This window comes from Argopecten irradians, chromosome 10 (assembly GCF_041381155.1).
Source record: "Argopecten irradians isolate NY chromosome 10, Ai_NY, whole genome shotgun sequence".
In the NCBI taxonomy this organism is placed as follows: domain Eukaryota; kingdom Metazoa; phylum Mollusca; class Bivalvia; order Pectinida; family Pectinidae; genus Argopecten; species Argopecten irradians.
In genome coordinates, this window is record NC_091143.1 from 13,023,023 (window position 1) to 13,049,821 (window position 26,799).

At 34.0% G+C, this 26,799-nt stretch overlaps 1 protein-coding gene and 1 long non-coding RNA gene across 5 annotated transcripts; one reads left to right on the top strand and one right to left on the bottom strand.

Moving 5' to 3' along the window:
• Window positions 1-1,250: 1,250 nt before the first annotated feature.
• Window positions 1,251-26,799, bottom strand: LOC138333149 (lim and transglutaminase domain protein ltd-1-like). 4 transcript variants are annotated; one of them, XM_069281325.1, is made up of 10 exons: window positions 17,065-17,855; window positions 11,627-11,763; window positions 7,401-7,514; window positions 6,549-6,766; window positions 5,982-6,190; window positions 3,662-4,593; window positions 2,810-2,975; window positions 2,321-2,601; window positions 1,752-1,946; window positions 1,251-1,376 (listed from the first exon to the last, which is right to left on the bottom strand). In XM_069281325.1, exons 2-10 carry the CDS (start codon window positions 11,714-11,716, stop codon window positions 1,311-1,313), a joined length of 2,271 nt encoding a protein of 756 aa, XP_069137426.1. In that variant the 5' UTR covers window positions 11,717-11,763; window positions 17,065-17,855; the 3' UTR covers window positions 1,251-1,310. The 4 variants fall into 4 exon arrangements, with proteins under 4 accessions (XP_069137426.1, XP_069137425.1, XP_069137427.1 ...); XM_069281324.1 differs by having other exon boundaries at window positions 17,118-17,854; XM_069281326.1 differs by lacking the exon at window positions 17,065-17,855 and adding an exon at window positions 12,344-12,848.
• On the top strand, window positions 15,173-16,201 carry LOC138333150 (uncharacterized). Its single transcript, XR_011209952.1, has 2 exons — window positions 15,173-15,618; window positions 16,103-16,201. It is a non-coding gene; the product is annotated as an uncharacterized lncRNA (long non-coding RNA).

A 26,799-nucleotide genomic window follows, 5' to 3' on the forward strand; every position in this document is an offset into this window, starting at 1 on the left:
TGTGTTGTCAGTACCTATGTCTCTGGGTCTACAGTCTGTCTGTTACCGGTACCAAGTACATTGAATATGTTGTCAGTACCTATGTCTCTGGGTCTACAGTCTGTCTGTTACCAGTACCAAGTACATTGAATGTGTTGTCAGTACCTATGTCTCTGGGTCTACAGTCTGTCTGTTACCAGTACCAAGTACATTGAATGTGTTGTCAGTACCTATGTCTCTGGGTCTACAGTCTGTCTGTTACCAGTACCAAGTACATTGAATGTGTTGTCAGTACCTATGTCTCTGGGTCTACAGTCTGTCTGTTACCGGTACCAAGTACATTGAATGTGTTGTCAGTACCTATGTCTCTGGGTCTACAGTCTGTCTGTTACCGTACCAAGTACATTGAATGTGTTGTCAGTACCTAGTACACTAGTTCGGTCTACAGTCTGTTACCGTACCAAGTACATTGAATGTGTTGTCAGTACCTATGTCTCTGGGTCTACAGTCTGTCTGTTACCGTACCAAGTACATTGAATTGTTGTCAGTACCTATGTCTCTGGGTCTACAGTCTGTCTGTTACCAGTACCAAGTACATTGAATGTGTTGTCAGTACCTATGTCTCTGGGTCTACAGTCTGTCTGTTACCGGTACCAAGTACATTGAATGTGTTGTCAGTACCTATGTCTCTGGGTCTACAGTCTGTCTGTTACCAGTACCAAGTACATTGAATGTGTTGTCAGTACCTATGTCTCTGGGTCTACAGTCTGTCTGTTACCAGTACCAAGTACATTGAATGTGTTGTCAGTACCTATGTCTCTGGGTCTACAGTCTGTCTGTGTTACCGGTACCAAGTACATTGAATGTGTTGTCAGTACCTATGTCTCTGGGTCTACAGTCTGTCTGTTACCTAGTACCAAGTACATTGAATGTGTTGTCAGTACCTATGTCTCTGGGTCTACAGTCTGTCTGTTACCAGTACCAAGTACATTGAATGTGTTGTCAGTACCTATGTCTCTGGGTCTACAGTCTGTCTGTTACCGGTACCAAGTACATTGAATGTGTTGTCAGTACCTATGTCTCTGGGTCTACAGTCTGTCTGTTACCGGTACCAAGTACATTGAATGTGTTGTCAGTACCTATGTCTCTGGGTCTACAGTCTGTCTGTTACCAGTACCAAGTACATTGAATGTGTTGTCAGTCTATGTCTGGTCTACAGTATACTACATACCGGTACCAAGTACATTGAATGTGTTTGTCAGTACCTATGTTCTCTGGGTCTACAGTCTGTCTGTTACCGGTACCAAGTACATTGAATGTGTTGTCAGTACCTATGTCTCTGGGTCTACAGTCTGTCTGTTGCCAGTATCCAGTATATCAGTTACCACGTTGTTTACCTGAAAGGAAAAATTTAAATACATGTAAGTGTATTTCAATTTAATAAATTGAAAGGAATAAAATCAACTTACTTAAACAGATCAATTAAAAAGTAAAGATGCTATACGAAACAAATAATCATGAGCATTTCATTTTTTCATAAAAAATGTCATTATCAAGTCTGTACAATGTATGTTAACAGGACGTTGATATAACCAAACAACATTATATTCATCGTTTGCCTTCTGTCATATCTACCATAGGATCAAACTACTTATTTTATGTAACCTTTCTCCGATTTTGTCTGCAGCATAGTCAGTATTTGTGGAGTATGTATCGCTTATGAAAGCAGTCTGATAGTCAAAAAAGTATCTACCTATTTGATCAAAACTTACCCAGACGTAGAAAGTTCCTGCGGCAGGACTACACAGCCTCACAGATTCCTCGTCATGTTTCCGGATCAGGGCCTGCACCTTTGTGGCAATTTTAGTGTTTACATGCTGTGCCTGCTTTTCTGGGAATTCTCTAACGCGACGAATTACCGATTTGCGTCCTGTAGTTCTTAGTAAAGACTGTATGTCCTCCCACTCCTGTCATGGTTTCAGATACGAAAAAATAATCAAAATTAACAATAATAATATTATTTTACAATGAGCAAATGGTCTTTATTTTTTTAATTTGAATGATAGAACAAGCCAAATAAAATTTGTCAAATTCAAATAATAGTACATTTCCATTGTGTAATGTAAACTAATAGTATTACATAGCCTTACTAATATGTTTTATATTATTGGAATTACTCCATAAGAAAGTTAATTAGCACAAAGGAACTTAAAATTGTTTAAAACCTTATATTTCACTCTCTTACTATATACATTATAAAAACCTTAGACATTTATAATACCAATGGAAATAGGAAATGACAATACACGCTATATACATGTATACATTTTAATTTTGTTACCTGCAAGTTGTCTTTTCTTTCTCCCAGCAGTGTAAATGTGGCCACCATCACATCCATTATCGGAGGCTGAGGTATTTTGTAGCTATGTAGCTCAGACACGGTCGGTTGTTTCATAGCCAGTATATCGTGTGCGAAGCGGTTAAGCTTGATCAGTTCTTGCCTAACCTCATCTGCCTCTTTGATGCTTGGTTCCAGTTTAGTTTTAAATTCGGAGTTTTCCGCCTTTTCAATGGCAGTATCCAGCACCTCCAAATGTCGCCTTTTCACTGCATCATCCAGATCTTAAAGCAACATTGGATAAACACGTTGTATCATAAAAACCCAAATAAAAGGCGTTTTGAAGTTAATCCAATATTGTATTTATCCTAATATTAAAACAATACAAAATGTAAAGCGACAAACGATATATTAAATTTGAAGACAGTACATTGTATATTACGGCGTGATATAATAAGAACAAATTGCATTACTGAAAATATATCTACGTACCTTTCTTCAATTTGAGGAAGTTTTGTCTTTTAAGAGCGACATTCAAATCGCCCTTATCATCTAGATTCATTTTCTCGAATTTAGCGATTGTCATTTCCAATTTTTCCAAATCCTTTCCAGTCGATGTTGTTTTTAGATCATCTCTTACCTTTCTTTCTGTCACATTCTATATGTATGAACGAGAGTAATGGAAAATATTTAATACAATTACTTATTATTTCATAGATAATCAATTAAATGGAACTGGTGTTTGTTTGAGTTGTCTCCCCTTAGGCATTTCCGTGAAATCAATTATATTATATTACATTGCGCAACTTTTCGTGGGGCCGAACTAATGCTTAAATACAAATATTATTCGACAGCGACATTCTATGTTAACTTAATGTAATCACATAATACGTTCAATGGGAATGTTGCTTTTAAAAATAAAAAAATAAACGTTTGTAATGCCTAGTGTGATTTTTATGTCAATAGTGAAATAAAAAGATACACAAAAAAAGATTGAACATTTTTTCCTTGATCAAGAGTTCATTGACACAATCAGATAGCTGACCTTGTACTAAAGCAAACATTTGAATATCCTAAATCAATGTCAATTATACAAGGACAAATCTTTATAATGCCAAACTAAAGATGATATAATAAGACGCCTTGGAAATTCTTTACTTAAATAAAATTAAATATCGGACTGGGTGTTTTCTCCAGCGCGGCGCGGTTGATAAATACGCGGCGCATTCCCTAGTTCATCCCTTCATTAAGTTAAAGGTCGTAAAGGTTTTTTTCTCCCATGCGGTGGGTTTTACGACTGCGGGGTCCATTCAATAACTATATATGGACTAATATGCTACCTACCTCACGTCTGTTTCTCTTTTTCTTCTGTTCAGGTGTCGGGTCAGTAGAGATGATATAGTTACACGCGTTACGTTCTGTGTTTGTTTGCTTGTCCTTGGCGTGGATTTGGAGAGCATACTCCCCCTCATCAGGTACGCACACTGCTATGTTCACTTTATTCTTCTTTTTGTCATACCTCTGTGATATATACGACTCCAGTTTCTCACTTGATGTTTCGCTGTGCACCAGAACAGTCCTTATGGATACTTTCCTTGTGTAACTAAAACTGAAGTTTACCTCCTTTTTGGCAGTTGCTACCACGAATCCCTTGCGTTGCGACGGTGATGTAAGTCCGGCTTTAACCATTTCGTTACTCGGACCCCAGCCTATCGGACCGACATTCAAAGGAAGGGCTCGCGTTCCGCCATCTGTCAACTCATTGCAGAACAGTTTAAATGAACATAACCATACACTATATCCAGAATGCCACTGGGAATATATCTTCAGTTTATACACTCCAATAACAGGGCATCTAACCATAAACTTCCATTGTTCGAAATTCCTCTCGTTGACCACGTACCTATCGAGTTGCATTTCCGATGGCAAGACTGACTTGGATTCTTCGTCATTAAAAAACAATTCATAAGTAAGAAAACCATCCCATTTGTCATCCAATGCTTTAAATCCAATCGCCACTTGACCGTTCTCAGAGTGCAAACGTGAGTTATAACCAAACGTTATCTCTACGTCACGAGAGGAAAAGTAGGTCTGACGTAACAGCGGAACACTACAAAACTTATCAAGAGTGAATGGCTTTTCAATGAATTGCCATTTTGGATCACTGGCCATAGCAACATTAACAAAATCTTCAGGGTCAGGCAGGAAGTAATATTCATTAAACTGAACAATATCTACACCAGAGGATTTCTTTTCCTTATCGCGTGCTGCAGCTCCTGAAAAAAGAAAATAGCTAATAATTTCATTACGTTATTGCAGTCATGTCTATATAACACAAAATATAATATAGATTATAAATGTTGTACTCAAAATCGGTATCTGACTGTGAAATAATTTTCCTTAAACTTTAAAACTACAAATTCCAAACAAAAACCAATATTTATTGTAATGCGAAAGATTTTAAAATGGATTCTTATTGCAAAACACGTGAACGCATTTGAATTTTTCGCAAATATTGTCCGATCATAACATAAAATGATGTCGAAATTTTGTAGCGTTTATATTCCTATTGACTGATACAACGCCGTAATAACCTCGTATTAGCATCCTTGCGTAAGGTTTCCTAGACTTGAACGGTTGGTGTGCACATTTACCGAAAGACTTATATAAAAATATTTTCAATATTTTAGTTATTTTTGTAATTGCATTTTGTAACTCTTTGAAACATCTGTTTCATTTTCATTTTAAATCGTCCTCATTTTTAGTTTGTTAAAAACCACAGAAAGAGTTATCGTTTGATTTCCTTGAAAATCAATATTATTTATAGAAATCGATGAAAAATTGGATTTAGTGCAGATAAAACACTAGAACAACGCTTCATACGACTAATCCTTGATAGAAATATAGTCTTATACCCCCATTTGAAGACATTATAATGTATAATGCAAATATCTAATTTCATGCAAGAATTTTATCTTGTGAAATAATAACGATTATTTGAACTATATTAGTAACCAAGGGGACATAATATATAATACGCCTTATTTTCTCCTCTTTACGTCTGAGTTTTGGTTTGTCTTTGATGGGTTTTTTTTCTATCTAACTGTAATGGGATAATGTAACAATGCGTGCCATTTGGTATACTATGTGTCATTTGGTATACTATCGTGCCATTTGGTATACTATCGTGTCATTTGGTATACTATCGTGTCATTTGGTATACTATCGTGTCATTTGGTATACTATACTTGTCTATCGTGTCATTTGGTATACTATCGTGTCATTTGGTATACTATCGTGTCATTTGGTATACTATCGTGTCATTTGGTATACTATCGTGTCATTTGGTATACTATCGTGTCATTTGGTATACTATCGTGTCATTTGGTATACTATCGTGTCATTTGGTATACTATCGTGTCATTTGGTATACTATCGTGTCATTTGGTATACTATCGTGTCATTTGGTATACTATCTAAAAGTATCAATAATGTTTGTAGTCCGTGTATACAGAGACGGTTACTATTTAGAGCTATTTAGAGTTATGCAAATTTTCCAATCCTCTGATGATTAAACTTTTAACGAAACCAGTGTTTGCATGGTGTATATCCTTGGTGATAAATGTTATGCATTATACTAGGTTTAAATATAAACAAAACATACCCTTTGTTTCGACGAGTGTGAATTTGCCTGTACTATGACCAGAAACAGCTGCAAACGCCCATAGTGGGAAGACGATTCTCCACTCGCCCCCCACGAACACTCCATTCCATCGGTTAGTTAATTGTTTAACTTCACCCTCTTCATCACCTACTTCGTAACCGACACTCTTCGCTAGACCCCTGATAATCACGCAGGGAATATTCGCCTCTCTAAAACAAATATGAATAGAAGGTAAATCAGCTAATACCAATTGATATTAACATTAAACAGTTGTAGTAATTATATTGAAAATATGAATGAAAAATTATAAGAAAACTGGCTAAAATACCACAGGGATGATTTCAAACCACCAAATGAATACCATTTTATATTATATCCTTATTAGGGAAATGAAATAATGTTCATTTCGGATTTAAACATATCTTAATGAAGAAGAACAACTAGGTATTTCCTCTTTTTAATTTAATCGTATCGTCATTTTTATAATTTTAAGTTTTTAAATCTGTATCTACACTTGACTCTGATCCGTAAATATTACAGTAAATTGAGGCCGGTAATACAATGTACCTGCAAAGTCTAGCAAACAAGTATGCAAATGACATGTTGTTCTCCTGTACTTGTAGAAGAATAGAATTCGGAGAATCCATCGATCCACTTCTAATTTTTGTTTGATTTTTATGTCCAATCCAACAGAAGATAGCTCTGACTTTTTCAAGATCAGTTTGCAATCCATTGAAGAGATATGCATTCAATTCCGTAAAACTGTCTCCGACAGCATCAGGTGACTAAAATTAGTTTTAAAAAAATCTGAACTCTTTTAATCTAAAATCTTACTATATGCGATGAAAAATGAAAGGGTTCGTTTACACATAAATGATAGATAACAATTCACCTGCTTCCCTTAAAAATATCCACCACATTACATGATAATAATTATTAATTTAAGATCTTTGCTCGTGTTCCTTGCTTAATGTAGGTGAATGGACCGTTGACAGTATGATATAATAGGGTACGCACTGTGTTACATCTTAACAAGAAAATAAATGTTTAAGATATCACCTATTCCTTTGATACAACTATTATGATTAGCTAACTTCTATCTTATACCTTACAAACTGACTTTCTTTTCTGAATTTCTTATTGTGGGATGGCTAGCTGTTGATTGTTTTTTATGATTGGGTAGATAGATTGGAGAATGCAAGGCCAACCTAATGTTGATCACTAACTATATACAATAGCCCAACACTACATTTCAGAAAAAAACAGGTAAATCACTAACTATATACAATAGCTCAACACTACAAATCAGAACCAAACAGATCATTGCGATCTTTTGAGTGCTTAAAGTCGAAATAGAAATTACATCTTTACATAAATTGACTCAACTCAGTTCTATCATGTACTCCCATACAAACTCACATTCATCGCTCTGTCTTCGATGGCAGAATACTTGGACTTGTCGAAGAGTTTGGCCTTCTTTGTCCGGGACGGGTTTGGAGGTGGATATCCATCAGGAATCGTGGGGAAATCGTCCTTAAATATTTCAATGACATATTAAGTTTAAAGCATTGTTGTATTGGAAGAGTTCGTGGCTATTTCATTGTGTTCATGTAAATGAACAAGCCTTCTAAGATACCTATGTTTATAACAGTTTCTGTGATTAGTTGAAACGCTTCACAAGCCCGAGAACTTAAACATCGTCTTCCGTATTGAGTGTCAACAATGGGCGAAAAGCACTGTGCGAGTTTCGAAAATAACAATAAAATATGACAATAATAAGAGATATTGTTTCAGAAAGTGACATAGTTGTGATCAAAGGGGGCCGTTTGCAGCACAGTGCCAATGTTATGAAGATGGATGTAACGTATTGAAGGCATCTGGACATAAACTTATAATAAAAAAAAGAAAATATCCATTCAGCAAAGCGTAAAATCGATAGGATAAATATATCGATACAGAGCGGTTACCATAACCCTGATGTTGACTATCTCGCTAATACAATTTTGTATGTTTTTATAACCAATATATTTAACCTCCAATATCAGAGCTGAATACTGCCCGTCTGCTTGTGACGCAATTGACATACAGTAAGTGTTAATGATTGTTTTTTTTTATTACAAAACCAAAACTAAAGAGAAATCCAATGTCATATACAATTGTATATATATATATAAATATACATGTGTGTGTATTCCGGTTAACTCTTTCCTTGAGTAGGTAAAGGAAAGCGTTAAAGCTACAAAAATGTACACGTATAGTTCAAGGATTTAAGTATTTTAACATGGCGACTCAGTCCCATAGGCCTTTTATTCTGGTAAATAAAAATATAAAGAAGGTAACATTACCAATGCAAACCACTTTCTGAACAGTAAACTTAGATAATTATTTGGAAGATATACCTATACCTCTCTCCTAAAACATGAGAAATCGTGACAACAACAAAATATTAATCAATCTAAGTTGATCTCTTAGCTAGAAACACTGACGAGTTACTGAGCCGTTCAGTAGGTAGAGCAGAAAGTACGTGTATCCAATTAATTGAAAGCTATTATTATGATAATCCATATTGCAAGCGTAAATTGAACTTAACTAATCATGAAAAAATATACCTATAAAGCGAAAACAACCAAGTTAAAATGTTGATGAAAAGAACACCCTTCACTGATAACAAATAACCGGTGTTAATGTAATGCACCGTCTATTGGGATGAAAATGATCACGTTTTTAACTGATAAATCAATGATTGTAGTGGCAAGTATGTATGCACAGAAATATTACCAGTTTTTAAATCACAGTAAGGCTATGAATATTTCTGCATTTCGTTTAGATAAGTACATGTGTATATACACTATTTCCTCCCCATAAACATCTTTTTAAATGATACAACTAGTATACATGGGGTTTTCGTGTGTGAAGTACTCCATACAACCATGTATGTATATAAATGTAATGGGTATTTGAACGAATTCATACTTATATTGTGTTACAGTAGTATAACTATAAAACATTGTAATTTATGATCATGGTTATTTGCATTACAGATTATTTTCCCCAACAGTAGAGCAGCAGGTTTCTTTATGTATGCAGGTTATACATAACCAATGCTTATCATTTCTATACATTTTAACTGGTTGGTCCTTGAACTTTCAAAATATATTTTAAAGACCATGATACGAATGAATTTGACAACTAATTGAAATTATAAAAGCGACATGATAAGTATATGTTTTAGAAGATAAATTTCGTCAAAAGAAATTAAACTGATATGTAAAAATTTGATAGCAGGTGGTCATGAACGTATTGTATATGAGCGTGTAAAATATGCTGGACAATACATGTATGTGATTGACCACATAAGGAATTTATTCAATCCTGTTGTGAAATATGAATATATCAACAAGAGGTAGAAACAGACTATAATAGTGAAAATAAATAAAGGTAGCGCAAAGTCAAAAGACGACCAAAACAACGACAGAGGGATAATACTATTACAGGCATTGTTTTAGATTTTTGAAATGGCTATAGCCAATAGAATTAACAAAATAGCTGATTCTGATGTATTTCCTGACAAGCAGCAATCAGCATGTATACCAGAAAAACTTATGTAGAATTTGTACAACATCAATTTACAAGAATGTATTTATTACATGTATAATATGGAAAATGGTCCTGATGTATATGTGTGGGTTTTAAATAGTACCAAAGCATTTGATAAATTTTGGCACGACGGTCTACTAGTTAAATTATACGATATTGGTCTTACAGGGAAGGTATGTAATATTTTAAGGTTTATGTATACATATTACAAAGTTCAGTATTGATTAATGATATTTCATCTGAGCCAGTCAAGACAAAGAGGGACAGATTCCACAAAAATGTATCTTTTTTATTAATGACCTATTGAATCAAGTCGACAATTGTGATAGAGGTGCATCTTTGCAGGCAGACGATATATGTCTTGTAAGTACAAATAGTTCGAGACTTCAAAAATGTTAAGTATATGTGAAGAATATAGTAGAAAATGTATTCAAGCTCAAAAGGTAAAGTTATGATATTTTCTTGTAGGAGAACTTTACACTACAACTGTACATTTTGTCTTTATAATATTTTACCTATTGTTTTGGAAAATAATTATCTTGGTTTTATTATGAATAGTAAACATCAATCGTTTTAGAGGATCAAACAGGTTTGTAACAAATCAAAATGTGGTACTGTTTTGGTGCCCCTACTATTTCAAAAATTCCCAAAATAAGATTTATCCTTCTGGTCTATATGGTTATGAGCTTTGGGTGTTACCAAAAACTGATTTATTAATGCTGGAAAGGGCTCAACATTTTATTATAAAGTCAGGGGTTTGACAGAACAACTAGAACAGATGTATATATGTGTACTTCAATAATAGGATGGACCTCTATTAAGGCTTATATAGATATTAAAAACTATTGTTCCTAGGCAGAGTTTGTAGAATGAAAATGACAAATTTGATTTTTAGAATTTTCAATGTGAGATACTTTATTTAAATAACGTGACAACGCGAGTTCGATAATGGATCTTTTCCTGCTAAATGCCTGGAAATTGAGAATGTCAAATGACGCAGAATGCACACGATACCCCATTACCTTTGGAAACTAGCTTTACGTCATCCATATTGCCTTTAAAATGTGAGATATATTACAAAAATGATTGTGTCTGTGCGTTTAAAAAATTCTGTAATATTATGTCACTATTGTGGACACTTTTACACAGATATTGTTAGTCATATTGTTTTAAATTGTTTATTAATTGAACAAATAAGAGATGATTTCATATGTTCAATTGCATCAATCACTTTATCAATTTATTTCTTTATACTCCCTCCCAGATTTGAGCTAATACATGTATTATTAGGCGTTCCCTAAACATTGGAAAGATATGATATGGAACAATTCAGATTGATATCAGTGTATACTTTTTAAAAAGATGTTCAATTTGTATATGTAGCTGATTTACAATCACTGCAAAACTCACTCGTGTATTTCTTTAATATAGAATAATCATGTTGTGTATTTTTATTTATGTATTTATGATTTATGTCATTTCTTCTCTCTCTCTTCGTAATTATGTACATATTATTTAATTGTTACCTTATATATCATTATTGAAATGTACTTTTCGTTTTTGGAGGAAAATAAAGATAATATATATCATTTCTATAAGTACGACAGAGAACAGTATAAGTGAGCAGTCTCAAATTGTATCATATAGTTGTTCTTCGGAGTTTAAAATGTTCTAAAAGAAAGACATTTAATATGTCCAGTTATATTACTTTGATTAGTCTTTTTATGTCTAGCATGATATTATTTCAAACTTCATATAATATGGCTATTTTTTCTTTTAATATCCTAACAACTGCCAATTAAGAGACTAACAAGTTTTATTTTTCGTCAATCGGGTAGTGGGGTATAATTATCAAATTCATATTATAAAAGTACACTTAATAACAGTTTATCAATAGTCAACACAATGGAATGTTTCAATAGACACAGAGAAGTTTTCATTACTAGCGTGAGGGCGTACCATTAAATACACAAAGATATATAGAGCACTCCTGATATAAAGCGTTAGAAGATCCACCCCACCCACACTTAATACCCCGCTGTACCCACCGGATCTGTTTGTGGCTCCACGAGGTTGTCCTTGCCCTTGGATTTGGTGTCGGCCACCACACCTGTCCCGCTACTGGATCCACACCCCATCCTTCGTATTGTGATCCCTTATATCTCGCTCGAGTCAGGTTTTAAAGCTTCAACGGAATATTAATGTGTAAGTTTACTTCTTTAAAATTTCGTTGGCCTTAAATTTCGTGATTTACTGTTTCCAACAAATTCTCGCGATTTTTGCGAATCGGCTGTGAAAGATCTAATCACGTGATGAGGTGTGATATGTAAAACAAAGTCTTTAAAACTATCGCAAGGCATTATATTTCAAGAATATTTTGAATTCGCCATTAGCGAAATTAAAATTATATTTTATTATATATAATTATCAACTATACTGTACTGCATAAATCTAATATTTGTATGATGGGTATTACCTTTTGGAAGTTTGCCTTGTTTACTATACGTTGGAAACTAATTGTACAGAATAAAATAGCCATTTTCTACCTTAATGTAATCCACGCTATGCTAATAATTGATATGGACAAGTAATGCTCTAAATTATCGTAAACTTTTTGTCCATTTATTAAAACGATCCATAAAAATTGAAATGACTTCATCAATCATTTAAAATGTACATTGTACTTCCATGTGTGTATGTTCATCATAACAACACTGACAATGAACTTTCATTATATAAAATGCCTGTTTACACGATATATTTACCATACATTTGCCAAAAAGAGGAGAAATTGTAGGGGCCAGACTCGGATTTGAACCCCGGACATTCGAACACTAGCCGACTATCTGCCGTTGACTTACCGAATCACAAATGAACGACCCAGTCAAATCCCGCTTTACATTTCTGGATGGATATCATGGAATTATTTACTATACTGAGCTACTTACTCTTTATGAGATTTATTGACCAATGAACATTTTATGTAGTTTACATTCCTGACAATCTAGGATTTTGTATGTCAATAGCCTAGTTCAGTTAGTTTTAGTGTAAGGGCATCCATCAACGAATTGGCCTCCACTGGGGGTAGAATAATCAATAAATTCAACGGTAGTCATAAATGTCTGTTTTTATCTGAATATCTGCATGGGAACTATGCCCTTTAAAAATAAAACAGATAAATTATTCCAAATATCAGCTTCCTGGTTACTATTTAATAAACGATTCGATTATTTGAAAGTATTTTTTATGAAAGAGTTTAGTTCTAATCTGCAGTTAGATAACTTAGTAACCTTCATTTGACTTTAACCTTAAACGATTCGCCTGTATGTTAAGGATGTACACCTCTGAGAAGTCAAAATTTTCATGTATTAAACTTTTTGAGTTTTGAAAATAGGAATTCATACCATAGAAGAAAATTGGAGAAAAAAAATGTGTCTGTGTGCTCGGTTTTGAGCTATTGTCACTCAAAGATAGCTAAGTGCCAAAAAATGGATTTTATGGGAATTTTGCCGTTTTCACCATATACACAAGAGATTAAAGCCGTAATTTCCTAATGAGGTGTTTGATATGCATGAATGTTTGTATAATTTATTTTCCAATGGTCTTCTTTAAAAATATGGCAGTTATGATTTATAAGACTCCTATTTTGTTCTCAGAGTGATGACACTTGCTACGCCTATCCCTTATTTTGAGCTAAAAATGTACCGTTTTCAACCATTTTTGACAAATTTAACCCTTTATAGAAAAAGTTCTGGTATTAAATTTTTGAAATAATTTGCATATCAATAGGGAAAAGGTTCATTTTTCTAAATTTCCGGGTCCGTGTGCTTACTTTTTTGCCCCATTTCAATATCCTTTTATTTCTTAATATTTAAGAATAAAAATTTAAAAAGTGCTAAAATTACAATTAAATGATAAAACAAAGTGACAAAAGTGTATCTTTTCACACATTAATGCTTAATAATTAAATTATCACGATATCAGTTAAGACTTACAGCAAAATTTAGCTCGATACAGCTTAAAATGATGGTGTAGTGATGATTTTAGTAAAAACAATTTAAGCCAAAAACAGTTGAAACTTTGGCTCTACTCAAAGCGATAAAAGGGATATTTTCAAAATGGCCGCCAAATGGGATTTTTTTTTAAATCCTCGTTTAAAAAAAATCTACTAGAAATAAAAATGAAATTTTTTGACAAATTTTGCAACTCGCTACTTGCTACAGATATTGATAGATTTTTATTTGAAAATCTCATAACTATCTATGTCGAAACGAGACTTCAACGGGACTGAAACCTCAGAAGAATACATCCTTAAAAATGCTCCACCTTCATGAACATGTATGTATAATTAACACTAAATAATGTAAAATAGCTTGTTTTGATAGATGTGCAATAACTACTTAATTCCATATAGAGAATAATGTCATGAATATTTTCGCGACACAATTAATTATATTTGATATTGCTATCTTGAAATAAAATGAAAAGATGGTAATTGTGTAGAGCTGTAACTTTAAAAACTAAAGAAAAATACTAATTTGACCTATTTTTGACAGAGAAAATATACCTTTTTCAACGTCGTAGCATCTTTAATTCCTACATGAATGGTTAGGTGGCCATTCCATTAATCAACAGATGCTTCATATTAAAATTGCAATAACCTTGTAGGGCACGTTTTGACAATCAGCATAACAACATCTCCTGCCACTTTAGGAAGAGATCAAACAGAGAGTAAACTTAAATTCAGGTAATAGATAAGCACAAAAAGTAATTTATTATGAATTCACGAATTCTCTGACAACAATTAATTTCATAAGCCACCTACGGAACTTATTCGGCTGATGTATTTTGATAACAATGATGATTTATAATGAATAAGACTGTCTATGGCGGTGTGTAAATAAGGCTGACAGTGTGATAACAAAGTTAACAATCACTACGCCTGACTTGGAGTATAAGGCCGAGATAAGATTGATAATGGATTAGCGCGACCTTGTTGAATTCAAAACTGTCAAGAGTCATCATTTACACGAAAACAGGTTGTGAGATTAGATAACTTGTCTTTTATTTGTGTTCTTTAACAACTTTTTAACAACTGTTATATATAATTAAATTTATACAATATACATAACGTAATCAATGTTTTTACCGTTACGTCTGAATGCACCAAGTAATAGCGTCAGAGCAAATTAAAAAAAATGTTTTTTTAAAAATCAAACAAAATTTAAAGAACCATACGATATAAACATAATTTGTTTATATTTTATAACTGAATAGAAAGTGCACATGTATTTCATAACCAAGTATTTAAAGATACATATGCAAGAAGAATTATTTTATGTCTTATGCATAGAATAAAATTACATTTATTCAGGTCCAAAGAACTATTCTTACGACACACTATATAAACATCAGTAAAGAAGAACAATCTATGTGAATTATTTTAATTTGTTAATTAGGGTCGCAGACAGCGCATAAAATAAAATGTCGGAAAAGAGAGTTATTTTTGTTTCCTTTGTTGATGGTTATTTTGTTTCACTTGTATGAGTTATCAAGCAATCTGGAGATGTACTGCTCTTGTGTATTAGGTAATGGATAATTTCCGAAAACCTGTCCATTATTAGAGAGAATGGATAGTACCGAGCCCGCAGGGCGAGGTACAATCCATTCTCTCTAATAATGGACAGTTTGAGGAATTTATCCTACTTAAAACCCATCATACCACTACTCACTACCTTGCGTACCCTGTTTGAGAAATGGGACATCCCATTTCAGGAATTGCACAGGTGTTCACTCACCTGTGACAAATAATGGACTAACAATGTTGAGATGCATGCACAGTCATTTAGTTTTACACCTTTGGAGGTACAACAGTGTTTTTTGAACATGTCGGATAGTGATATTTTCCTTACTCGGCCATCATTTACATGTAGGGATGTACGCAGCTGTGATTCAGATTGTTTGCCTGTTTGAAGTGACCTATTTATTCGCACAAGGACAGGTGCATTGTCTAACTTTACATCAAATACATACAAGCAAGGTGAGTTTTCGCTACAATTTAAACATAACTGTTTTTCCTAAAAAAAATCTACCCATACGCATGTTATAGATATGATAAAAAAACCCATATCTGATTGCTATGATAACATTGCACTGGAATACAATGAAACCTGTCTAATCCGACACCACGTGGGTGTTTGGTAGGTGATCAGATTATTCAGGGTGTAGGAAAGTCAGATACTGTTGTATACTATTGTTGCTATTGTTGAATACGGAACAGTTACAGATAGGATAGGGAAAGCAGGTGTCAGATTAGACAGGTTTCGCTCTTAAGTATATTATGTTTAACCATAATCATCAGATTATATGTTATAAGGGTTGTGAGATATCTGATCTAAAAGACTGCATATTATCCCACCTCAGTCAAGAATCTAGAGTTCCTATTCCTCGTCAATTACAAGTTTTAAAAAGATGTAACAAATAATAATGCAAGAATCTAATTATGTTTTTTTTTTTATTTTCAGAACAGTAACAGCTAGGAAGGGGAAGTAATAATTTCGATGGAGGAGTGAACTTAAATGTAAAATTTTGGATAGTCAAATAAACATGTTTAGTTTTCCATACAGCAGCGTTTTTTTCCTTTGTTCAAAATAGACTGTCCATTATTTTGGAGAATAATGGACAGGGGCCCTATAATAATGGACAGTGAGTTACATAATGGACTCCTAGGTGTCCATTATGTAATATAATGGTCATATACAACAAAGGAAACTTTACTAGCTGGGTTTTAATACGTATTAGCCAACTATAAAAGGCCTTGTGGCTATTAAATAGATGTTATCAAGTTTTAATTTGAATAAACGTTACAATGCTTATTCATAATCATGTTCTATATTAATAAGTGTAATATAATTTAACATGACTGGTCACCCTACACTATGTACACATACCATTCATAAAGGGACACATGTATATACACTGTAGAGAAAAAAACATGTTATTAATTACGTATAGGTCAATAGTACAATGTCTATAACATATCTTGGTGTCGTAAAGAGAATTTTGATTTATAATGCAAATAGGTACTTCTCTACCTTTCACTGCGTAACTCTTCGGTAGCAATGGTCAATAACATGACATTGTATCGATATTAATATGAACAATAGACTGTACTAATCGATCATTTAGCTCCTTTAAGATGTTTGTTATACTTAAAAAAACCAACTTAAACCCCAAATTATTAAGAGAGAATGATATCGATTTTCCTCTATACAAGAACAAAGGTTAGAACTGATATACAAGCATAAGATATGAGAAAACTCAAGATACATTCACTCAGTATTTAATAAAGTAATCGTCTTCAATAAGTCAAAATATCATATATCTGTCAAATATTTACATGTTTTATATCGATACTATTTTCTAAAATATTTCTACTCAGAATTTATAGGTAAATCAACTATAAATGAAAAAAGGTCAAACTTACTTCGTATTTGATGGATTTCTGGGGGATATTTGAAAACAATCTAGCGTTCCTACCTGATTTTGGATACGTGTAGATTAGACTCTTAACTCCACTTGGTATGCATGGTGCGGTGGTGACACTGCTCAAGCTGTACTATCGGGTATTGTATACCTGTCTCTCTAGTCTCTTATCACGCCCTGTTTACTAATCAATACAGCTGTGTCAAGTCGCTATGCTTTTTACATTACGTGTTCCACGAATCTTACTAATTCAATTCTAAGAATTTCAAATAGTTAGAAATAAACATGCGGGAGCTGTGGTGCATGATAGATCATGCTTCAATCTGTTTTTATCAAATTTAAAAGGCAATGCCATCGGTGTTAATGTGAAAAACCTCTTTAAAACACACAAATATAGAAAGTGTTGTAAGCATAATCCATAGATGAAAATAAAAGTAGAGAAGATCGAATTAGATTCACTACGCCTTTGTAATTCTAGTCTCTGTTGTCGTAAAATCTGAGAAAGTAATAGAGTTTAGTTATTGGTGAGACAATAAGTGTGTTATAGATGAAAATTGGATAAATTATCCTATTTCATTTAAACTACTGTAAACCAACTTCTATTCGCGGCGACGTTGTCCTACCCTATGACGATTGAATTCTGCGATTTACAGGTAAAACGCTCTACTGTACTTGTAGTGGAATGTTTGTTTGCGGAAATTATTTTCGCGAACTCTAATAACACGCAAATTACAGGAGAAAAAGATATCACGCCAAAATATGCTAGTTTATAGTATTTTGCGGCTCTTCAGTCATAGACATGTTACCTGAAGACACCATAAGACCAGCATCATATTGAATGTGTTTTGTATTCAACGTATTTGGTGAGACCACAGAAGCAAGAAAACACGAAACGCCTTTTTAAAAGTATTTGTTTAATAAGAACACTTACTACTCAGTTTCCTGTTACTGTAATCTTTTTTCTGAATTAAAGCCACCAATTCCAACTGCTGAGTCAGTAGGTTGAATTTTTAGCTAACACTAATTTTCCTACTAGTTTTTTTATATTGTCCTTTTGTCCATTTTCTGATTTTGACTCATTTTGATATAGCCATTAGCACCTGGACGTATTCGGTAGAAAAGAATTTTAATATGATTCTCTAGTCGCGATGCAACGCAGAAATGCTTCTCATTAAAGGGAGCTTTGCTGTCAACATTTCACATGTAACTGTAGAAAATTACTAGAGTTACTAAACATCGTGTTTACATCAACATGATAGAGGCGTTTTTCCATGTTGTAACTAACAGTTGCACCTAATTACCCGACAATATAACGAGAAAATAATTTGGTTTTCAATGCCAAATGTTTATCTATCGAGAATCATATTGCGATAACTTTTTCCTTCCTTGTTCGCCCCGTATAGAACCTTGCCCGTGATCTTGCAAACGTTAAATAAAAAACAGATAATCTATGGCCGCCTGTATTTTATGCGCTAAGGTGTGTCAATAATGCTATTATCAACACAAGCTAGTGTTTGTATTCCTCTCGGGCAGATTATCAATACAGACAATATTTTGTAAAACTACAAATAAGTTAGCGCTTCGTCTGCGCATATTGATCTATGTTACCGAACCATAAATATTGATCTCCCGTATGAAGGCTTTATCTTTTATTACTCAAACCAATGTGTAACTTTTGTTTTTTATGAGGTAGTTAAAACTATGTTTGGTCACCAATGTATACGGTACGGTTACCTATGTTGATTATAATACATGAAGATGGCAATATATTGAAATTATGCTGAATATGATGTGAGAAGGTGTGTATGATGTGAGTGAGATAACCATGTATCTGTATATGTAAATTCTTCGAAAATAAAATAAATATAAAAAAGATTATTGTCAACCGCTGACTTTTACACTTCACTAAGCGATCGTATCCCATCCCATATATTATATGCACAGTGCTCGTTTAAATATATACTGGCCGCTGCACATTTATAGATATATCACATAGCTATAATTGCATCGTACACATTATATTCTGGTAACGTTACATGCCTTACATATGTATGCCTTCGATTCGTTGTAGCCACCCAGACATCGTCTGAGATTTAACTGACTATGAATGTATCGCTTGTGTCAGCGATAGGACAAGTGAATACTCACTTTTTAAAGAGCCGGCTCCATTTATATACATATTTAATGTTTGTAAGTGTGTGTGTGTAAAGCACTAAATAATCTTGCATTGGTGTAATTGAATTTTATTATTGTGTTTTCAGAGTATTATTTCCGTCTGATTTGTTTTTAAAGATTCTTGCTTTTTATTAACACAAGGTGGTGATATATATTTTCAATAGCTGCAGATTTCAAACTATGACGGCCATTAACATACAATATAAGATTAGACATGGATGGTATTTGTACATATTTTGAAATTTAAAAACGTGTTCACAATCTGACTCTCGGTTTCAGTTTCTTTATAATAATTTATTATTTTCATACTTATTTTTATTTACGTTTTTTCTTTTAAAGACTTATTTAAGGGTAAAGGTACTGAAGCACGCATTTATGGTACCTTGACAATTTTAAAGGACTTCCGAAATGCTTATTATATAACATTCGGAATGTAATCTTGATAAACTCAATGCTAAATAAGAAGCATTTCTTAGGCAAACGTCAGTACAGAATATCCTAGACGTGCCACAAATTAATGACAAATACGGTAGATACGAGTAAACCACATGTTTCGTGTAATTTCGTGATAAAAAGTCAATTTGCTTTGGTATTGTGTAAGATTTTATTTTAACCAAATACATATAGACACTTTGATCTATTGATATGTCTTTTAATGAGATATTCATACAATGTGGGCCTTTTATAGTTTCTTTAAAGATTTAACGATTTCATTTTAAAGATAACATTACATTTTTGTTTATCAGATAATAATGTTCACTTAATATGTTTGTGATATCAAGTGAATACACTTGGTTCTATTTTATTTTCTATGTAAAAGATTGTGATTACCCGTGTATTTTTATTGCACATCAAAAGTTAATTAATGAAATGTATCTCCTTGACCTGCTTATAAACAATATCAATATCATTTTTATAAACGATCCTGTGGTCCCAATATGAGGAAATTTTATTAAAATGATAACGTAAATTCCATAGTATCCAATATACAATAACAGTATATACATATGTAATAGAGCAGGTCGCTTACGTGATAAGTCAGCACTGCAGGATCTAAGGCTCCTACAAGATAAAATATACGTAGAACCTCTTTAAAGGGGAAAAGTGATTATCTGTGAAAACCAGAAATTTGCAGAATGTATATCAGATATCAAATACTAACACATAGTATATCTATCTTAAGCAATAGTAAAACGTATCCGAAGAACAACTACCGACCCACTTTACTTACATGTACCTAGCACTTGTCCCTTGTGTGGTTAACTTCTTATCCAAGACTTGGCTTGTTTGGCTTAATTGCTTTAGCGTCCTATTGTGCCATTTAAGGACGTGCAAGGCATAAGAGATTTAATAAAGCCAAAGTGCCCAGAGTTAAAGAGTAACAACACCGACCTACGGTCAGTACCTGGCAAATGTCCCACAATTTCGTCACCGGGGTCTCCTCCTAACCATAAAGTGAGGGTTTAGGTTCACGCGGTTCGGTTTTTTTAAACATTGTTTTAAATAAAAAAAACTATACACATATCACACTAAGACATGTCGATACTGAATCTGTCCTGGCCGTGATAGATGTCTCCATAACATTTTGGTCATGTGTCGTGTCACGTGATGAGACATGTGATATTTCACGTGGTGTATCACGCTGTCTGTCACTGTCCATGCCACGTGGTGTTGTACTATTGGGTGGTATATTAGGAATAATCACAGGTGTAGGTGAATTATCCGTTACAGTTGTCGATTCCTCCGATATTATATCCCGTGCTATTCCACTCGCCTACAAAAATAAAATAGCCAAACTGATGATAATACGAAAACCTACGCATTATCACACATTCAAATCGTACATCACATTAATTTATTTTAAAGTTCTGCAACAAGTGTAATTTTCAAGACTATCGATATGATTGTTTTGGTCCCTTTAACTTTTGATAAAATAAATCTATTTCTATAATTAAACCTGAAAGTAGATGATCCTGTTTCTGATTATAACCCAATGGAAGATTGGCACTCACAAAAATTGCCCAACGATAACTAATCCTTACCCAGAGGTAGAAGGTGCCCGCCCCGGCACTTGCTCCGACAGCTGTGTCCTTGTCGTATTGTTGTAGGATTTTCAGTACCTTCTTAGCCAGTGTGATGTTTACTTTGGTCACATCAAACATTCGGACTCTAACACTCAGACTGTCTCGTCCCGTCTTCCTCATTATAGTCTGGATGTGTTCCCACTCCTGTATATAGTAAGTTAATGGATGATACGTTGATTAGACGACGTGAAGATCGTATTGATTCAAAATCTTTTCATATGATTGAATAGTTAGCCTTGCACAGTTAAACAGTTAATATAGATTTGTTATCTGTATTTTTTTTTTTCAATTGTCAATATTTAATTAGTTTTCAAAACTGTCTCCTGATAAACAACCAAAAATATATTAATTATTAATAGGACTGGTTTGAGCTAACTCTATATCGTTAGTCTGTAGTAACGCGTACAAAAACATTTCTTGATAAGTTTTATTGATAGTTAAAAATTTGTAAATTTCATTTCTGCGATTGTCAATTTTCAAATTTCGAATACTTGAGATGTAGGTGCATATTTTAAAAGTTTTGTTTAAAAGAGACTTACATTGTCTGTCATTTATGTTTCAACCATAATCTAGACGGATTTATCACATTACCAATATTCTGTTTTTTACTATACTGACTTCTAACGCGGCTTCCTCTTCTCCCAGCAGTAGATAGGTGGCGCGCATGATGTCCACCATGACAGGAACAGGATCCTTATATCGATGTAACTCCGATATAGTCCGAGAACTCAACGCTAGCACACCATGAGAATGTTTCTTCAGAGCTCTCAAGTTCTTCACCATCTTAGATGACTGTCGTATTAACGGCTTCATCTCGTCCGACTTCGGCAGGTTGTTTGAGTTATTTAAAGCTTTTTCCAGGATTGGTAAGCTTCTTCGGCTGAGGCCTTCTTTAAAATCTATAAGGGCATAGAAATACTGTTCATGAACTTAGTGTGTACAGATTTAAATTTAAATATTACGTTAGACATTTATCATCAAACCAATATTGTCGGGGCAAAGTATTAGTGATGAAAGGTGTATGATTTTTGCAAACGAGATTCGGATTATTTGAAAAAAAAGTATATATATTGAAAATATAATGATGACTTTCAGTTTTCCGTAATTAATTGATACCATGACCATGGGGATACTATGAGAAATGAGTCCAATGTACGGCTCCATGGCAATTAAATTATGTTTTAATTTGTCTTTAAAAACATTGTCCTTTGAAGCATTATAATGAAATCAGTGATAGCATGTCTACTGTACAGACACTCATGTTGTGGATGTCATCAACTACTAATTACCTGCATAATAATTGTAAACAACAATATGTACACTCAAAGATGCCTTTAATTATAAGCTATATACCTTTCATTGTCTTGAGGTACAACACCTGAGTTTTAGCCTTTGCTATCTCTCCATCGTCAGGTAGATTAAGCACGTTAAATTTGTCAATTGCTTCTTGGAGTTCATCAGGGTTATCTCCCTTTATTAGTGCTGCGAATAATCGTGTCCTTGCGTTCTTCTCTTCGGCATTCTTAAGAAGAATATTTTCATCTATGATATATCTATATACATGTATCTAGGACAGAAGTATGTTTTATAATATTCATTATTAAAGTATTTCATTTAAGAAAAAGTTTGAAATCGACACTGTTAATCACATTCCATAATCCATCTCCACATATTACTACGCCTTTGTATATAACGATGTAATGTGTGTTATCTTGATCACTACATATTAATATATTTGTCACCTAATTTTCACTTTTCAAATTATGCATCAATCTAATAAGATATCATTGAATGCATTGAAACTTTGTGAAATAGAGCACTGTGTTCCAAACAATACACCATACTGAATTATTTTGAAGGTTTAATGATAATTTAACATACTAATCAAGCTTACCATTAAACAATGTAAAGAGTGTCATAGCTCAGCAAAGGTTAGCGGAATGCAGTACATAAAAGAAAAAAAAATAAAAGAAAAATCCGACTACGGCAAAATATATATCCTTCAGTGTTATGATTCCACACTCACCTCGTACGTCCTAGGTTTCTTCTTAGAGTTGAACTCGTCCGAAGTAAGTAGATAGTTACACACCACTTTATATCTGTTCGAGGCATTCTTTCCCTTAGTGAGTAGTTTTAGACAGAAATCGCCTCTATGTGGCGTAGTAACTTTAATGGTAAGACTTTCGAACTGAACTCTCTGGGTGACTGCCCCCTTGATGGCCTTTTCCGGCGACATTGCACTACTCAAAACAGCTTTTACAGTCACGTTTTGAGGAACCGAGAACAACATTTCTATTTCTTTCTTTTCTATCACCTTAACCACCCCCTCTTTATGTGATTCGGCCGTAAGCTTAGCGTCAAGGGTCGCCCGACATGGCCCGAATCCTATATATGAAACCTCAGGAAATGGCTCACAAAGTTGTTTGGCAGTTTTACATATAATTTTAAAAGAACACAACCATTCATACTTCTCATCGAGAATCTGGAGCTGGTAGACCCCTTTGAATGGAAACCGCATGCTGAAGCGGACCTTATCTCCTTCATTGATGCTCACACAATATCTCGGTAGCTGTACACCGGGTGGAAGTTTCTGTTTCGATTGACGTTCATTATAGAGGAGGTCATGTACCAGTGTGATAGGACCATCACCATACCTTAGTAGTACATCACACACACCATTGTCTGTCGTCAGAACACCTTCAGGAGAGCTCGACATCTGTAGACTCAGCTCAAAGAATCTCGGACGGCAGTAAGGAATCTTAATGAACTTTGCTTTTGTGTATTTCTTATATGACATCTGCAATTTTTCTTCGTCTGGCAAACATCTGTAGATGAATTCCTCTGGACTTGTGAGGAAGTAATATTCTTTCACCGTTGATAAAATCTTCTCTTTTAACATTTTCTCCTGGTTCTTGTAGTCTTCACCTAGACATAAATGTAAAACGAGATTTTAATGGTACTCTAAGAAATATTTTAAAGACAAAAACAACCAATTTGTATTTACTACAACACTAGAAAATACATGTCTATTCTCTCCATTCACATGTTCTCCAGTTTAGAAAGGAGAGTATGATACTATGCTTATTTAAAATGTTAAGCATATGCTCTTAAACATTTCTGATCTTACCTTATTTATGCTTCTTCATTTTCACATATCATTAATGATTTATCTGTGTCGTCTATACATCTATACATGCTATGTTACATGTGTTCAGGAAAGAAAAATGAACAAAAAATCTGAATACATATGTAACTGTATATTACACAAAAGTTATAACGGTGTCATTATCACTCATACTTGTGGGGTCAGACAGGGGAGCTACTCCAGTACTCTTGCCAGCAATGGACCTGAACGCCCACAACAGGAACACTATCCTCCAGCCTCCCGCCACATATACCGCATTCCACACATTCCTCAGCTTGTCCACATTCGCGTCCCCTACTTCGTACGCTGAAGATTTGGCTACCCCTAGTATCATCACACACGGCACTTTGGCAAGTCTGTTAGGCAAATAATGAGGACACAAAATAAAACGGGTCACACTACCATCGAGAAATATATCCAATAAAAAAATAGCCAACTTTTCCAATAAATAATATACCTTTCTGGGACATCATTTAGAAATATTATTTAAGTTAAATAAACAGTATTTTCGTGGTATTTTTCGTATTATTGTTAGTGACGTATGTTTTATTTACAGAACTTTTTCGCAACCAGTTTGATACCATGCCACATTCCCTTACCGACACATGGCAGTGAATATCTCGGCGTAGGACATTTTGCCGAGGGCCATCCGTCGGAGGTATCCAGTCGGCGATTCGGGGTCTGCATCCTCAGGGTACTGCTGAACGGTGAAGGGCTGAGATCCTACCCACATAAATATAGCCCGGACCTTCAGGATATCCATGTTAAAACTGCCGGTCAACTCTTCCACCAGTTCTTCCATGGTACTGCATGAGTCTGCTGTTACCTACATTACAAGTACTTAGTTATGGACTTACTATTGTAAAGCTCATTTTGGGTCTCAGACCCCAAATAGGACAGGATGTGACGTAATAGTTAGGGTATTATACATATGACGTGGTTATTGTCGGATAACGAATTGAAACAATTGCAATATACAATCGGAGTATGCATTTTAATTTGATTTCATATTACCATTATATCTTTACTAATCAACAACAAGGATCAAATAAGTATGCATGTGTAAACATTAGTCATTTGGAATACATTAGATAGAATTTATACTTACTAAAGGTTTATTGCTAAGTATCCTATAAACATATTATATCATGTAAGCATACCCGTTCAAATATCACAAGCAGATTCTAATCACACTCCACGCATATATTTTCAATAATTGAATGAAATACCGTGATGAGACAAGTATCATGGACATGCATTTAGTCCAAGAAAGTAGCCAATAAATAAGTATTGCCACAACATTACGTCAGGCATACATGTACTACATGGTACGTTACCTCTTTAGCGATAGCGTTAGGAACAGTGAAGTCTGTAACACTGAGGATCCCGGGCAGATTATTTGGGGGTGGTACCGGTGAGGGGTAGCCGGGCTCCAGGGAGTATAGGGAACGTTTCTGTAGCAGAGAGGGCAGTAAATCAGCATCGTAAAAACATAATGTGGATTTTAAGTCTATTTTTCAAATCCAATCAGCATCGTATTGATATTTATGTGTAGTTTAGTCCTTTTTGCATTCATTTGCTCAAGCACAATGCAATAAAAGTTTTAAATAGTGTACCATTAAGATGTAACCAAAAGGCAATATAGTAATAATTATTTAAATATTATTAATAAATATTTATATATAGATATTTTTTCAAAGAGAAATATTCACATATATTTGTTTTCTGTGATAAGGCTAATGACTAATGTTTTTACGTTTTAAATTACACATTAACGATATGTATTATCTCATAAGCGATCTTATTAAGTTATAGGAAACAAATTAACCTTATTTTTAACATTACGTGGCGGTAGTGCGGCAGTTTCTTTTGTTCCCTGGGTTTCGGTAGTTGGTTCCCCCGTGTTGTCCGGGGTCCGTGTGGACAACCATCCCCCCGGCTGTGTTTTGTATGTACTTTTTGAAGGGCTACCGCCCATGTTGAAGGTATATCTTCATTACCTCGATTAAGAAAATCAATCTTTTTCGTCCATTAAATTAGTACGTTTATAACATCATTTATTGTAGGCATTATTTTCTAAATAACAGTTTACTGTTAATTATCTTTAAGTTCATATTGTTAATACCGCGTTTCCTCTTTATAAATTAATATTGATATGACCTACTTTTAATTTCCTTTGAACTCACCTATCAAAACATTTCGTTTCTGATTTATAATTTTTCACTATACTTTTTCTTCTTATTTCAACATTTTCAATATATATCACGCTCTTTCAAAACAACGCAGAAGGATCAAAGAAACAAGGACACTGAATAAAGATATCTGTATTTAC

What these genes read in the sequence shown, in the direction of transcription:
- LOC138333149 (XM_069281323.1), bottom strand. Translation starts at nt 26,445, where the DNA reads ATGGGCGGTAGCCCTTCAAAAAGTACATACAAAACACAGCCGGGGGGA. An exon ending in ATATTCACTGCCATGTGTCG is followed by an intron (nt 24,824 to 25,066) that starts GTAAGGGAATGT and finishes TTTGCCTAACAG; the next exon opens with ACTTGCCAAAGTGCCGTGTG. An exon ending in TCCCCTGTCTGACCCCACAA is followed by an intron (nt 24,248 to 24,620) that starts GTATGAGTGATA and finishes ATTTATGTCTAG; the next exon opens with GTGAAGACTACAAGAACCAG.